The sequence below is a fragment of the Propithecus coquereli genome, unplaced genomic scaffold (assembly GCF_000956105.1).
Source record: "Propithecus coquereli isolate 6110/MARCELLA unplaced genomic scaffold, Pcoq_1.0 Scaffold388, whole genome shotgun sequence".
Lineage (NCBI taxonomy): Eukaryota > Metazoa > Chordata > Mammalia > Primates > Indriidae > Propithecus > Propithecus coquereli.
Genome location: NW_012149596.1, coordinates 109680 through 126116, shown reverse-complemented (window position 1 = coordinate 126116; position 16437 = coordinate 109680). Strand labels below are relative to the sequence as shown.

Sequence of the window (16437 nt, the reverse complement as noted above, 5' to 3'; positions counted from 1 at the left end):
TTCCAGTTTGGAACTACTATGAAAAATACTTCTATGAACATTCTGGTACATGTCTTTTGGTGAATGTATACATATATTTTTGTTGGGAATATACCCAGGAGTGAAATTGCTGAGTCATAGGACATGAGTAGGTCCAACTTTAGAAGACAGTGCCAGTTTTCCAAAATAGTGAGTATAACTACTTTACACATGCACCTCTGGTGTATGAGATTTACAATTGCTCCACGTCCTCACCAACAGTTGGTATTGTCAGTCTTTTTAATTTTAGCTGTTCTAGTGGGTTTGTAGTGGTATTTCATTGTGGCTTTAATTTGTGTTTGTCTGATGACTATAGGGTTGAGCACCTTAACATATATTTACTGGCTATTTGGTTTGTTCCTTTGTGAAGTCCCTATTTAAGTCTCTTGCCCATTTTTCTATTCGGTTTTCTGCCTTTTTCTTACTGATTTGTAGAGTTCTTTATGTATTCTGGGTATGAGTCTTTTGCAATTATATGTGATTATAATATCTTCCCCTACTTTGTAATGTGCCTTTTCACTTTTTAAGTAGAATCTTTTGATGAACAAAAGGTCTTAATCTAATTTATTGATCTTTTCCATTCTAGTTAGTATCTTTTGTGTCCTTTTTCAGAAATCCTTGCCTACCCCAAAGTCATGAAGCCAATTTCCTGTGTTATCTTCTAGAAGCTTTATTGCATTATCTTCTGTGTATTTTTTCTACTGAGTGACAATCATGGGAAGTGAAAAAATCTAGAGATAATTTGCAATGCTCTGGATGAGATTATCATCCTTCAGAGGTGGTTTAAGCTCACATCTGGTCAGTGGCTAAGCTAGGGGTATTGGCAATTCCAGATTACCTTAATCCAACCAGGAATGAAGGTGATGTGAAGCCAGGCATCAGTTCCTGTGAGGATTACTCTGTTTTTTCTTTGCCCTTTTTCCTGGGTCCCCACCTAAAGCCTGGGGTGTTTACGTCTTCTTCCTTTGTGGGCCCCGGACTCCGATTTTTGTCAGACTCTGTCTTTGTGAATCTGCCAGATGCTCTGCTGAGCTTCTCAGGTGCCTTTAGGGAAATCGTGGTTCACCAAGTGCGAGGCTCACCTCTTGGCTATCCTTCTCCCAGATTCGGGCTCTTGTCACTGCCTTGGTAGCTTTCTGAAGCCATCAAACAGAAGGTTTTGTCTTGTTTTATTTTGCCCAGCTTTTCTAGTTCTCAGTGGAAAAGGTTGGTTCAAATTACCTTGTTTGCTACTAACTGAAATAGAACCCCCAGGGATTTTTTTTTTAAGCCACATGAACTTTGTCTACATTGTTATCCAGAATGCATGTTGCTCACTGGGCTAAGAAAGTATGTAGAGCAAATTGAAGAGTATCCACAGGAGAATGGCAACATGCTTAAGTGATAAGAAATTGATTCTTTGAAGACAAAGAGGAATCATCACTAAAGTCCCATCTGAATCTAAATTTTAGTGACTTTGGGATTTCCACTTTTTAGTTTGGAGAAGAGAAACTAAGAAAGAACATAAGCAGGCATAAAGAATTTGAAGAATTAAATGAGGAAGGTGACTGTGATTCATTCTCTAGCCCCAACAGATGATCTAACAAGAAAATGTGGGCTTTGGCTGCATCAGAATAGAGTTCAGCTGGACATGAATGACTCCCACAGGCCGACAGGAGGGAGTGTGGGACCTCCTTCCCTGAACAAGCCTTAGCGTGGGATAGATGGGCTTCTACTATAAGATGAGAGTCAGCACACACATATACCACCCTTTTCTCCCCAGGCTTCATTGAAATCGCAAAAAGAGATATTTTCCTCTACTTGGAAGACCAACGGTAGAGGGAATTACAGCAGAGAAAACTGTAGCCCAAGACAAAAGTGAGTCATAAGTCAGTTTTTCCAGGTGATTTATGAAAGAATATTGTCAGGAGTACCTGCAACAGGTACTTTCTGTGTCAACAGATCAACCGAAATAACTGTTAATTTTCTCTCCGGGCCATACATCTCTAAAGAAAGTAGAGACACTGCCTGGGGAAGGCTTGTAGAGAAAGAGATCTTGAGCGCACCAAAGATTTTTCTTCTCAAAGTAACCCCCCCTGCAACTTTGGCCATGGTAGGAGTCCCCAGCCTGCCTGATGAACAGAGAAACTAAATAAAGACGTGAGGATAGGGGTGCCAAAGTAATTAAACAATTCCAAATATTTAATTTTTTATTTTTGTAATAAAATCCTTAGAGTATTGAGAGGTTTTTCCAGTTACAAGAGCAGATTATTAGAAAAAGAAGTAAACAAGAAGAAATTCTTAGAAATTAAAAATATGAAGTTTCTGAAATTAATAAAAAAATATAATGGATAGTTTAACAACTTGAACATGACGAATTGTTGATCTGGAAGATAAACTTGAGAAAAATAAACAAGAATTAGAGCAAAAAGTCAGAGATGTGTAAGAGGAGGAGACTTTCAAGATGTGGAGGTGAGACCTAGCTGGTCCAAATCATTTAACAGGATCTGAAAGGTGAGTATGGAGCCTATGGAGAAAAAGAAGTACCAAAGAAATAATAGAAGAAAAACTACCTTAGCTAACAAAGACAGTTGTCTCCAGAGTGCAAGGGCCTGCCAAATGTGAGTAGGATAAATGGACACATTCTTGGGACATTCCATAACTACCAGAGAAAAAGAGGGAATCTTTGAGGCTTCCAAAGAGAAAGATAGGCAGCCTTCAAAGGACGAGGATCAGGCTTCTCATGGATAAAATTGGATGTTAGAATACAGTTGAGCAATATCTTCAAAGTTCTAGGATGAAATAAAGAAGTCTGAACCTAGAGTTCTACACCTAAACTGCCAATCAAAAAGGAGAGAATAAAGAAGGGTAGATTTCAGACATGTAAGAATTCAGAAAGTTTAGTGACAAGCAGATCCTATAGGAAGGAAGAAAAATAACATGAGGATCAAATAAAACAAAAGTCCAACAAAGGCGACAACATCAAAGAAACAATGATTGTTATAACCCAGAAGAAGTGAACACATTTTTTACAAGTTAAAAGAAGATCCTTTATTTAGCAAGACACTCAAGGGTTTTCTTCTGATTGACAAAGTTTAAATAATAGTGTATTCCATTTCTTTTTATATTGCTCTAACCACTCTGATTCTACAGTGAACATTCATACAATGACGTTATTACAAATGCCGTTTATTGGTTTTTAACACTTAGACTCAATCTCTAGATAAAGTTTACTTATTAGTTATAAAATAGAAAGCAAATGTTATATATCTGCATTATAAAATTAATTATAATAAGATTGGAAACGAAAAAAATTGGAAAGCAGAGACAAGAGTGTAAATGAATTAAACTTAACCATCCTTCATAGGAGGGAGTTTAAAGCCTCTAACTAAAGTTTGGAAGTCAGGAAATGCGAGGAAAAAATGTATTATATAAAGTTGTAATGGTAATTACCAGAACAACTAGAGTAGAAAAGAGAGACTTGATGTTTCATTTTGTGCCCTTCCAACCATTTGAATATTTAGAAGCTTGTATGTGTGTGTACATATATATATTTTCTTTTTTTGAAGAAATTGTCAGAGGGCCTTCTGGATTAGGAGAAGAGAGAGCTTGTCTTTGAGGAGCCTGAGGCAGGAACTGAAAGGCGGCTTCTGGGTTCCCCTTGACCTTTGCTTATTTGTCATTCCACAGATCTGAGTCTCTGTCATCTTCTGAGACAAAGACACAAGAAAATTGGCAGGCCTGTGGGTGCTGTTCCCAAATGGGAAGAGTACCTGGCCTGTACCTCTCCCCAGCAATGCGATTCAAGGAGAGCAGTCAAAGGGGAGCTGGTTCTGTGTGTGAAGAGCTCCAGCTGAGCCCTCACATCCTCCTTGGTTGAGTAATTCCAAACTAGAAGCATTCCCCAGTATCTTCCTTCCATCTCCTCTAGAGAGAGCTGCATTTCTCTGGTGCTGCTTTAAATGAACATGAGAAGTCATGGTGCTCCTAACAGTGTCCTCTTAGGTACACACAGCTGTGGCATCTGCTTACCTTTAAAGTGTCTTGGCCATCCCTGTAGTCAAGGTGGCCATCTGAGACTCCACCTTGTCCATGTTGCTTAGGCTATGGGTCTTAGAAATGGTCCAGGCTCTATCATAATGTGATCGGTGCTTCCTGGTGCTTCCCACAAGGGGCTGTGGGTTCAACAGCTCCGATATTCACTGAGAGAGAAACCCTGAGCTTTCCACTCTCTGCTTCATCTAGAGCAGTGGTCACAACCGAGGGCAAATTTGCTTCCCAAGAAACATTTGGTAATTTTTGGAGACATTTTTGATTGTCACAATTTGAGGAAGGGGCTAGGGATGCTACTGACATCAACAGACGGTCCCCAATTTACAATGGTTCAACTTACGGCTTTTTGACGTTATGATGGTGTGAAAATGATACATGTTCAGTAGAAACCATACTTCAGGTACCCATACAGCCATTCTAGTTTTCACTTTCAGTACAGCATTTGATAAATTACATCAGATATTGAATACTTTATTATAAAATACGCTTTGCGTGAGGTGATTTGGCCCAACTGTAGGCTAATGTAAGTGTTCTGACCACAGTTAAGGTAGGCTAGGCTAAGCTGTGGTGTTCGATAGGTTAGGTGTATTAAATGCATTTTCAACTGGTGATATTTTCAGCTTTCGATGGGTTTGTCAGGATGTAGCCCCATCATAAGTTGAGGGGCATCTGTAGTGGGTAGAGTCCAGGGATGTTGCTCAACCTCCTACCAGGCACAGAGCAACTCCCCACAACAAAGAATGATCTGGCCCCAAATGTCAACAGTGTCAAAGTTGAGAAGCCTTGTGTTAGAGTCTGGGAGAGAAGCCGGGGGTAGAGTAAAGAATAGTGCTGTGTGGGAAGTTGGGAGATTACGGTACGAGTAACCTTGCTGAAATCATTTCACCTCGCCAAGTCTCAGCTTCCGCCTTTGTAGTAGCCCCAGCCCACGTCTAAGGTCCTGTCCAACTCCGGCATTTCCACCATGTGCCATCTGGGTAGAGTGCTTTATAAGAATACTTGCAGAGAACAAAAGCAGAGGGGACCCAGGGGCCACGACCCCCCATTCCAGGTACACTATTTCCTATTTCCAGCACCTGGGCTGTTTGCGTGTCAGAAGCCGAAATGCTGACTGAAAGCAAAACTCTCATTCAACATGACAAAGAAGGGAGAAGGGGGTTCTAATTAATCAAATACGCTTTTTAACTGAAAATTGGGAATTGCCAACCTGAGAGTTAACAGTTACCATTTAAGGCTAATAGGGCTAGCTTACCCTTTGATTCAAATTGTTGTAGGGTACAAGTATTTCCTGTATCACACTGGTAAAAGGGGAAAAAGAAGCTTTTTATGGGTAGAATGTTGGATGATTTACTGTGGGATTTTAAACACATTTTGGTGTGTGTGTGTGTTTTCTTTCGCAGCCATTTTTCCTTAATTCCCATCTTAAAGTTACTTGAAGCCCATCCTCACACACAGTGGCCCCCCACTAACCACCACTCTTCCCACCTGGTGTGGCCTGCTGGCTCGGTGTCTGACTAGTCCCCAGGTGTACGACGTAAGTACAGCAGGTCAGGGCTGTAGTCCTGCTCACGATGCTCCCTTACCTGGAGAGAAGAAACCATCACACTCCTGCCTGCAAATCCACGGATTTTGCTTCTTTAATAAGATGACTAGAAATGGCCAGCTTACATATGTTTATATATTTTACACAGTACCAGAGAAACCTTTTACCAGGATTATGGGGTTCCCCAACATTGGCAGCTGTGGTGGAGTAGAAAGAACACTAGATTTGGAATCAGAACAACTAAATTGGAATCCAAGCCCTGGTAGGCCATAGAAGTGCTCTGCACCTCAGTTTTCTAATCTGTAAAATGGGCCTAGTAGTACAGGCTGGCTGGGAGAGTTAAACGATTAGGTCCGTAAAGATGCACTGTAAACGACAAAACCTTTCACAAATGTAAGGATTCCTTTTGTAAATGGTTTATTTATGTTGATGTGGTTAGGCCTTTCTTTCCATTTTCAGATTCTAGAAATAGACTCGGCACAGTATGTTCTTTTGAACACCCACACTGGTGGATAGCTTAGATTCAGGGCTGGCCCTTGAACTTCTCACGTGGGTTGCAGGGTGGAGAGGTGGGGAGAGCAAGCAGCTACCACACGGAGGGCGTGGGAGGAGAGGTCAAAGGCCTTTCTTCTTCCCCATCTCTCCTCAGCCATCCTCATCAGCTTGTCATTAACACAATCATTATACTCAAGGAGAGAAGAACTCCTTAAATTTGTGTACAGCTTAACAGCTCACAAAGGCTAATTTTGTTCTCTTGGCCATACCGTGAATAAGCAGGTCCTGTGGTGTTACAGATGAGGAAAGTGTAGCTCAGTGATGATGGGAGTTGTCCACAGTCCGTAATTGGCAGCGCTGGGAGCCTAATGCAGGTCTTCAAATACTTAGCAAATGACCTGCAGTTTACTTGATCAGTGATGACAAAACAGAATGCGAAGCCCAGGTCTGGGAGAGAAGGGCCCTAAACAGGTAAGTTCTAACAGGGGTGGCACACACTCAGGTGGCACAGAGGGGAGAGAGATGTAGACACCATAGCTAGATGGGGGCACTGGGGCAGGGGGAAGGGCAGCCACATCAGAGCGCCCAAGATTGGAGGATGCAGTGTGCTCTTCCTTCAAGAACAGGCATACCAACTGCCAAGTCACCATGGGTCCTAAACCTGCTACTGCCGTGCAGTGGGAGAGCCTCGCAGAGAGTAGGCGCCGTGTGTCTGTCATCACAAGGCACTCAGGCCCCTCCCCGGCTCCTTCAGAGGAAGGCCACTATTGAAAAGGCCTGGCGGGCAGCCACAGAGCTTTACGCCTACAAACCCAGCTGGGCTACTGGATTTACCCCTTTGGGAGAGCAGGTTTTGCCTGGTAAAAATGCAGTTCTGCCACAGCCTTTTGTTTGAATTTTCACCACATGTAACAGACAGCAGTGTTCATGTCTCCTCCTTCTCTCTTTTTTTTTTTTTTTGACTTCTCTTAAAGATAGTTGAGCCTTCCGTTGCCCCCAGCTCCTCCCCAGATCAAAATGAAATTCCTGTGCCACCTACGATAAACTGGTTTTAAATTACAAGAAGAAATGGGTAGGATGGTGAGAACACCATTTCCCTAGAACTGTTCCCAGTTTGTAAAGTGATTTTTAATGCCGTGGTAAGTTTTTAATGTACCGTCAGCCTACATAATAATGCTAGTTACCTTTTAGGTCAGAAGGATACAAACCAATAGATTATAAAGTTAGTTTTATAATTTCTCAGACCTGCTACTAGCTTACTTCAGAAAAGCCGGCTAGCGCTAACTGCTGCATGGTTCGCGCACTGCGGCCCTCCGTCTGCACTGGCCGTAGGAGCCATTTGGATGGGTTTAGTCATCAAAGACAAAGAGTGCCGACATGGCAGCTCTGCTTCTCCCACTAACGAAGCTCCAAGTGTGATTATACCTTCTGATTTTAAGTTTTGCTGGGTTTATACATTGTCTCCTAGCTCTCTCTGGTCTCTTCTGAACAATTTGTAAATCCTTCCATCTCAATTAGGTTCTAACAGGGGTCACTTTTCATGTCTATGTAATAGTAAAACAACTAACCCACTATTAAGAACTTATTAAAACTTCACCTTATCTGAAGTTTACTAATTATTCCCCTTGCTCATAGATTAGGAATATCCAGACTAGTTTGAACTCAGCATAAACTCAATAAACTTAGAATCACATAAGTTCAAAGCATTTTCCTCACCAGTTCAAGAGACTGCTCAAGGTTTTCTTTCGGGGATCATGTCTGGCCTGTGGATGCCCCACAGCCAACCTCAATAGGGTGACTTGGGCTTCCAGTAAGAATCACCCTCCATACTGCTGCTGCTCTGGGCTGGGGTCCTGCCCAGGGTCCCAGCCAGCAGCAGACACTCCTCTGTGAGGAGTCAGAGCAGGCCACCCCAGCGTTCATGCTGGGGTCTCCTCTGTGGTGCTGTGGGGGGCTTTCCTCCATTTGCAGAATTACTCTCACATGCAGTTGTCCCATGTTTGTCTCTGTCCCTCTGTGGCTCCAAACCTTAAACTGGTAAAATACATGCCAAGACCATCTCCCTGAAAATTGGGAGCTAAGAGCCCTGGCAGAGATCTTTTGACCGAGATCGAACATGATTTAGCACATGTACGAACAGGAGAACCGGAACATGTTAAGACAGGGAAGGAGGACTCCCTGGAAGCTGGACACTCAGATGGGGCACATGGTCTCATTTGTTGTTAAGAAAACAACCGTAGAGCAGATTGAGCTTCAGGACCTTTTAAACACAAATGAAGAGGATGAAATTTGAGACTTTGGAGGGAGATTTGGAACAGCGCTCTAAATGTCTGCCTGGGTACAGGATTTTTATTTGATTGCGCATTTGCACCCTGCTTCATTCCAGTGGGGGTTTGAGGCAGCAAGCGAGAGGAGTTGCATGCTTGCCTGTTAAAAATGCCAGAACATTGGTTAAGTGGAGTCACACTGTGGACTGTGTGTGAATTCGGCATCACTGAGAAACAATGCAGAAAACAACCATGTGCGTGTCGCCAGCAAGTGCACAGAAACAGGCTGGGAGAGGAGAAGCGAGCGAGACTCAACCCATGAATGTTTCCTAGCTTGGAGCATTTATCAGGCATTCACTTAGCACCTCCTGTGAGGTAAGCACCATTGAGGAAGATGCCAGGAAGCGGAGAAGGAGGTCACTGCCCTTTGCTGGTTTATCATCTAGCTAGGCAGTCCAGGCACTGACCTGGGGGAATCTGCCCACAGCCTTGGGCAGTGTGACTGAGCAGGATGTGAGGGGGGCAGGGAGACTGGTTCGGTGTCCTAGAGGCCCTTGTGGTGTAGAGGATGCAGGACTTCAGATGAGCTTTGAAGGACAACGGGAAACAGGAGAGAAAAGAGCAGTTTACCCAGAGCGTTTGACACTGCGTGTTGGCTGTTCCAGGCCATCTGTGGTGTTTGACAGGCCTCAGTGCAGCGAGGAAGCTGGGTCATGGCCCTCCCTTTGTTTTGCTTGTTAAACCTATTGGAGAGTGAAAGGTTCTGTCTGACTTCGCGCTGTCTCCCGACACTCTCCCCACCATCTGGTAGTTCAGATGGCTCAGTTTTGCTAAGGCCCGCCTTGTGTACTACAACTACTGCGTGACGTGCCATTCCAGTCCTTTTCCTGACAGGGCAATTTTTCACATGCTTTATGTGGGTAAAACCAGTGTGGAGGCAGCATAAATTCTAATTCTGCTTCCCATCAGCTGGACAACTTCAGGCATGTTTCATAGGCTCTCTTAGCTCAGGTTTTCTGCTCTGTGATAAGAGCATTCACACCTTCATAGGGGAGGGGTGAGGATCAAATGAGAGCTTATGTGAAGTCCCTGGCAGGCACGTAATACATGCTCAGTAAAATGTACTCTCCCTCTCTGTTACTCATTTCAGCCACCCGAGGATATAGAGGGCAGGGCTTGCCATCAGGGTTTTCCTGTGGGGACAGCAGAGAGGAAACAGGGAGGAAATCCTAATTATGGTTTGTCCTCTTCCCGTCAGTTGCTGACTAGGACAAAGAGCAGTTCAAATGTAAACAAGGTGGGTTTGGGATGGTTTGTGTAGGGCAAGAGGCCCACCCAGAAGGCCTACTGAGAAAAGAGAAGACATGGAGAAGGAGGTCACTCACTGCCCTTTGGTGGTTTATCATCCAGGTGGGGGTTCTGGTGTTCTAAATCCTGGTCCCAGCAACAGTGCCTTGGATGAAATAGCACTCTACAGTTTATATCCGGTTGCCATGCTAGAGGCTCAAGGCAGGCAAGTTCTATAATCCTCAGTTTTCAGACGAGGAATTGGGGTTGGGTTGGCTTCAGCCCTGGAGGATATCAGTCTCCCATTTTTGTTGTTGTTGTTGTTGGTTGTGCTTTTCAGAACCAAGAGCCGCTGCGAGAGGAAGACTCTGATTTCATCCTGACCGAGGGCGACCTCACTTTGACCTACGGAGATAGCACAGTGACTGCGAATGGCTCCTCAGGCTCCCACACAGCCTCCACAAGTCTCGAGGGCGGTCGGAGAACGAAGAGTAGCTCCGAGGAAGTGCTGGAGCGAGATCTGGGAATGGGAGACCAGAAGGTCTCGAGCTGGGGCACCCGCCTCGTGTTTCCTCTGGAGGATAATAACTCCTGACTTTCCCCCCCAAACCCTGAAGTGATGGGGTAGGCTCCCCGTGGGGTGAGGATGGCTGCAAGCCCCAGTGTTTGAGGTGGGGCATTGACTGGATTGAACTAACGATTCTATTTTATTGGGGTCTGAAGCTATCGTAACGCTTAAAATTTAACCCAAGATGCAGATGGCGAGGCAAAGTATCTATAAGACAAATGCAGACCTATTTCCAATTTTTCACATAGTGTTTCAGAGTTAAACACAAAAATAGCATGCTTTAATGGTCTCTTAATTCATTCGCCTGCAGTATCTGAACAAGGTGAGGCAGGTGCCCGGGATTCCTCCCACAGAGGCCGCATCTCAGTACACAGCAGTGCAAGTCTAGCTGGCTGTAGGAATATCAAGTTAGGGGAGAAGAGGCTAGAAAAAAGATCGTGAAGGAATCAAAATTAGACCTCCAAGGATTATGGGAAATGGCGTTAAGTGGGACAGAAAACACGAAAAAGCAATCTGAGTGGAGGCTCTGGCAACAAAGGCAGTGTGACTTCAACCTCGTATCAGGATTCCTGACTTTGATGCTACCTGTGTTTCTTCTAGACTGAAGATTTGAAAATATATCCATGAACATTTCAACATGGAGGAAAGAATTATAGTTCCTTCTCTGGAAATCTCCATAAAGAAGTTACTGAAATGTTTAAAACCAAAGGCAAATAGTGTTATACTGTTGTTTTTAAATTAATCTGAGGAAAGGAAGTATTTAGCAGCCAATGATGATATTACTGCAAAAAGCACTCAACTTTTGAGGGCTACTGTATGAGCTGACTGCCTGGGAAATGATTACTAGGACTGAAGTGTCTACTAAGTAGTGGGCTTAGAAATAGCACCAAAATTTGTAGGATGCTTGTATTTGGGAAAGAGAAGGCAGCAAGAAGCCTAAGAAGCAATAGGCTAGAATTCAGAGGGAAAGAATCCCAATGCAAAAAAATTAACTGCAAAGGAAACATAAGATAGTAGTCTTGAGACTGGGTAGAATTCCAAACTTTGGGCTGAAGAACACATGAGATTTCAATGGCCACGTGAGGAATCAGAGGCAAGTCAGTGGAAAAGTAAGCATTATTCAACCTGGTGGAAGGTTCTGTCGTCTATTGTAAGTTTAAAATTCCACATGTCTTTACATTGCTGAGTGCCATGCAGAGAAGGGTCATTTTCTTGGTATCTGGAAAGGCTGTTGCACCAGCTTAATGTGTGGGTGTGGTTTGAAATTTAGGTTTTTAGTTTGGGTTCTTTCTTTGTGAGCTCTTCTATCTGCTCACACCTGTAGTACTGAAATACTGAAAGAACTCTTGGAAAAAGTTTCAGTTTCACCCCATGTCTCTATGCTTCAGTGCTAGCATTTTTTGGGCAACCCAGTTTCTAAAAAATGCTTTCATAATGTGTGTGTTTTTCTTATTATGACAGACAAAATAGTGTCCCAGTCTAGTGTACCCATGATGAAATCAGCCACTTAATATTCTTAACTAATATTTTTATGGTTCATTTTTAAATAAGACATTGCTTCACAGCTTTGTGTTTGAGTTGATTATTTGTGCAAATCTGGAAAAAATCGTTTAATTAGGTTGAGCCAGGTGAAATTGCTGATATTCAACCATTTTTTTCAAAACAGGAATGGCAATTTCATGTGGTTCAATATAATTGAATGATTTTTATTTGCCTCCTTCCTTTCTGTGTACAATAAAGTCCATTTTGATTTTAGGGTCATCCATGGACATAGTAAGTTTGAAAACAGCTAAAGAATGGACCTAACCCCATGAGGCCCAGGGGTCACCTAGGCTAGTAAAGCACTTAAGAAGACCTACACCCCACAGCCAGAGAGAGAGCTTCCTTAGCCCCTGGAAGGGAGGTTCTTATGTCGTGGGGTCAGGTTGCAGACAGCAGCTGCCAGGCTTGGCAGAAGCCTGGAGATGTGTGTGAGCTCAGACCCAGAACCAGCATAGGAGTTTTTATTTAGTTGAGTTATCTCAGTAATGACCAGTCATGCCATATACACTTAAAAGGTGAGATGTGTTTGTGCTTTTGCAGAGACGGAGGGATAGGCTGTTTGGCTGTTTGGTTGGGGCTTTATAAAGCCTTGCTTATCTCTTATGTTGCTTGCCTAATTTTAGAGGGAAAAAGCTAAGAGAAAATACCCTGATAATGGCTCTTAAAAAGAGCCAACCAGGTGGGATACACCCTGTCTCCATTAACCTCAAGGCTTTTGTTTTCTAGGAAGCTTTCGCAGATTATATGAGGTTACCATTTTAGGGAGGAAAAAATAACCACTGAATTTCCCTTCCTAGTCTTAGATCAATCCATAGATTGTTGTGTTTTCCCCAGTGGGTCTTGTAGTCTTTGTTGCAAACATTTTATTCTGACCTACTTAAATATAAGTAAATGGAGATTTGTCAAGACCAAAACTAGAGGGGAGGGCTTCCCATCAGGGTTTTCCTGTGGGGACAGCAGAGGGGAAACAGGGAGGAAATCCCAGTTATGGTGTGGCCTCTTCCCCTCAATTGCTGACTAGGACAAAGGGTAGTTCCAATGTAAACAAGATGGGTTTGGGACGGTTTGTGTAGGGCAAGAGTCCCACCTAGAAGGCCTACCCGGAGAAGAGAGTACCTGAAACCTATTTGCAGCATTTGTTCAGTGACCTTACCCCAGCCTTTCTTTGTGGGTTAGGAAGCTGGAAATCCAGGCTGTTCTTTCTTTCTTTCTTATTTTTGCCACTAATCCCAAGCCGTCAGACATTTCAAATTGGAACTGCTTTCTGGTGTTCTAAGTCCTTATTTGATTACAAATATTCCGTGGATCAAAGTAAGTCACTATGACCGGTGGTCCTAATTTTTGTTTGCAAGATGTGGAGAATAACCCTCACTTTACCAGGGGTCCTGGGAAGGTGAATCCATTCGTCAAAATGGTTTCACATCTGGAAACAGAATGCCTACGCTGTGTGGAAAAAACCAGGGTGCCACAAAGCCCAGACACCATTCAACACAAGGCCATCTGTCTGCTGCCAGGCTGGCATAAAACCAGATTGAAACTGCTAAGTAAGGGTACATCCAACTCAAAGATCTTCTGAGAGAGCAAACTCAAGTCATCTTAAACACATACTCGTTCCAGGTCAAGGGGATGACAGTTTAGCAGAGTCAGATGTTCTAGAGCAGAGCTTCTCAACCCTGGTGGCACGTTAGGATCACCTGGCCAGTTTTTCTTTAAAAAAATCAGTGCAAGAGCTCTCCCCTCAGAGATTCAGATTCAGTAGCTTCAGGTGGGGCCTTGGTGTCCACGCTTTGTTTTAGAACCTCAGGAATTCCCAAAGTGCAGCCAAGGTTGATAGCTTTTAGTCTAGAGCTTATAGTGGACCTATTTGGAAACTTATTTAAAAGAATGGCCTGGCAAGTTAAGGTTTGTTTTTTTTTTTTTAATTGTTAGTCATGTGGCACAAACTGAGTATTGATCAATAAATACAGACTCGGCAGCTGTGAGAGTTTCATGCTAATCTTTGCACAACTCAAGAATGTGCTCCATAAAGTGCAACTTTAAAGATCATGTTTGAAAACCTTAGAGCCCTCAAGGAGAGAGAAGGGTGACTTAAGGGTATCTATGGGGGGAATTTAAAACCTGTCATCTTTGTTCCTATTTGTGGAGGGAAAAAGGAGGTTTTTGTCTTAACTGAGCTGCTGATTGATCAAACATGAAGGTTTCCGGGAAGCTGTCTTTTAAATTTAACCTGGAATTAATTTTTTTTATTTCAGGGTATTATGAGGGTACAAACATTTTGGTTACATTTTATGTCTTTGCCTCACCCAAGCAAGGGTCAGAGGCATGCTCTTCCTCTCTACAATGCTCACTGTGTCCCTTAGTTGTGGGTTTACCCCTCCATACCCCTAATTCCTGGAGAGTATTACTGCCACGTGATCACCTAGTGTTCATCAGTTAGTACCAATTTGATGGCGAGTACAAGTGGAGCCCATTCTTCCAATCTTGTGATACCTCACTTTGGATAATGGGCTCAAGTTCAATCCAGGAAAATATAAGCAGTGCTGGATCACTGTCGTTTCTTATAATTGAGTAATATTCTATTGTATACATATACCAAATTTTAATAATCCGCTCATGGATTGATGGGCACTTGGGTTGTTTCCACATCCTTGCAATAGTGAATTGTGCTGCCATAAACATTTGGGTACAGATGTCTTTATCATAGAATGTTTTATGCTCTTTTGGGTAGATGCCTAATAGTGCTATTGCTGGATCGAATGGTATTTCTATTTTTAGCTCTCTGAGGTATCTCCAAATTCTTTTCCACAGAGGTTGCACTAATTTGCAGTCCCACCAGCAGTGTAGGAGTGTTCCTGTCTCTCTGCATCCTCGCCAGCATTTGTTGTTTTGTGTTTTTTTGATAGAGGCCAATCTCACTGGGGTTAGGTGACATCTCATTGTGGTTTTGATTTGCATTTCTCTAATGATTAGAGATGTTGAGCATTTTTTTTATATGTTTCCTGGCCATTATTCTGTCTTCTTTTGAAAAGTTTATGTTCATTTCGCTTGCCCATTTGTTGATGGGGTTGTTTGATTTTTTCTTGTTGATTTTTTTGAGTTCTAGATAGATTCTGGTTATCAGCCCTTTATCAGATGTGTAGAGAGCAAATATTTTCTCCCATTCTGTAGGCTGTCTATTCCCTCTAATAATAGTTTCCTAACCTGGAATTAAATTAATAGTCCCCTCTACAGTCAAACTTTTTATCTTCTCCTGTCCCCATGCATCAATCCACGTTGGATTCCTCAGAGTAATGGTGGGCCCATTTACTGCCAGAGCAGAGTGGAAGGTTGTGGTCATTTTGCTACGACATGGTGGTGGCAGTGTCGGTAGCAGGTAATTAAAGAGATGCACACTTTTATATAGCCCTGACATAGAAAAGATTTAAAACTCCTGCCATTCCTTTTAGTACTCTTTTTGGAAACTACCAGGAAACCTAAACTTTCTCTCTTAGAGAAGGAAATTTAAAATTTAAATAAGGCTGCATTTCTTCCTAGGAAACAAGCACGGGAAGGGCATATGGACTCCCACCATCCCAGGTAGTTACTGGGGTGACCAGACAAATAAGCATTGATGCCTTGGAGCCAAAAATCACACTGCGACATCAAATGTTTCATCAAGCAAACAGCAAGGAGCTGTTTAAGTTGTGTTCTCTAGACCCGAAAATGTTCTCTGTGGTTTGATTGACTAATGAAATCTCTTTAGAAAACATGCAAAAACAGTATCTCAGCTGTCCATGGACATATCAGTCTAGGGGCAAAGAATTAACAGTTCCTTCTAAAAATGGAGGTCTGTTTCTCATCGCCCCTCCCCCCAAATCATACCTCCCTGTCTTTGTCTACAGTGGAAATTAATCATGTCGGATCTTTAATGTGAACAAGTGATTTCCAAATGTAGAAACACCACCAATGCACTTAGGGAACATTGGCAGCAGGGCAACTGAGCAACTCCACTTGGAAACCTACCTTGTACCTGTTGTGAGTTCTAAGAGGTGTATGAGAAAGCTGATTTTACCATTTGCTACAGAAGGTAGTCTGGAATGAGGGTGCTGGAAAGTCAGCTGCTGATCTCATAAGTACATGACTTATTCCACTTCAGAAGTGAGGAACTTGACAAGTTTCATGCCTCCCTTTTGATGTTGATTCTGTAGATTACTTAGTGCAGGAACAAGTTTGTCATGTACGTTAGATTAGTATCATTGAGTTCTGATCCTTCTGTTCTTTAAGTGAGAATCTGGCTTGCCACTGTCAGTTGTGACATTCTGATACAGTAAATTGAAGGACTCTAGTGTCCAAGAGTTGTAGTTTAGAAACAACCCATCTGAATGCTGCTTTCACTACTTTGATACCTGAAAAGACCTTCTCCCTTACTAAAACCTAATAACAACATGTAGAGAAATACTGTAGAAACCAATGCTAGCATCTAACTAGGAAAAACAAGTAGACTCTTTGACAATCCTTTCAAAACAAGACTTAGAAATAAACCATTTTTTCCAGTTTCAATTTTCATAGACATTTTTTAAAATTAACAAACATCTTGTCACTCAGAGCTAGCAAAAATTGTAAAGAGCAAAACCAAAGTTTTTGATGTTACTTTTATTTTCGTAAGCAGGGTATACTATAACCATGGCCCATGTGGAACACACGGG

The 16437-nt window shown here is 42.7% G+C and overlaps 1 protein-coding gene across 1 annotated transcript in view; it reads left to right on the top strand.

Moving 5' to 3' along the window:
- SLC9A7 (solute carrier family 9, subfamily A (NHE7, cation proton antiporter 7), member 7) overlaps positions 1–10475 on the top strand; it is a 183156-nt gene extending 172681 nt beyond the window's left edge. The window contains exons 16-17 of the mRNA XM_012652292.1: positions 5479–5584; positions 9983–10475. Of these exons, the coding sequence (XP_012507746.1) occupies positions 5479–5584; positions 9983–10237 (361 nt within the window). The 3' untranslated portion in view covers positions 10238–10475. The remainder of the gene's footprint in view (positions 1–5478; positions 5585–9982) is intronic.
- The last annotated feature ends 5962 nt before the right edge of the window (positions 10476–16437 follow it).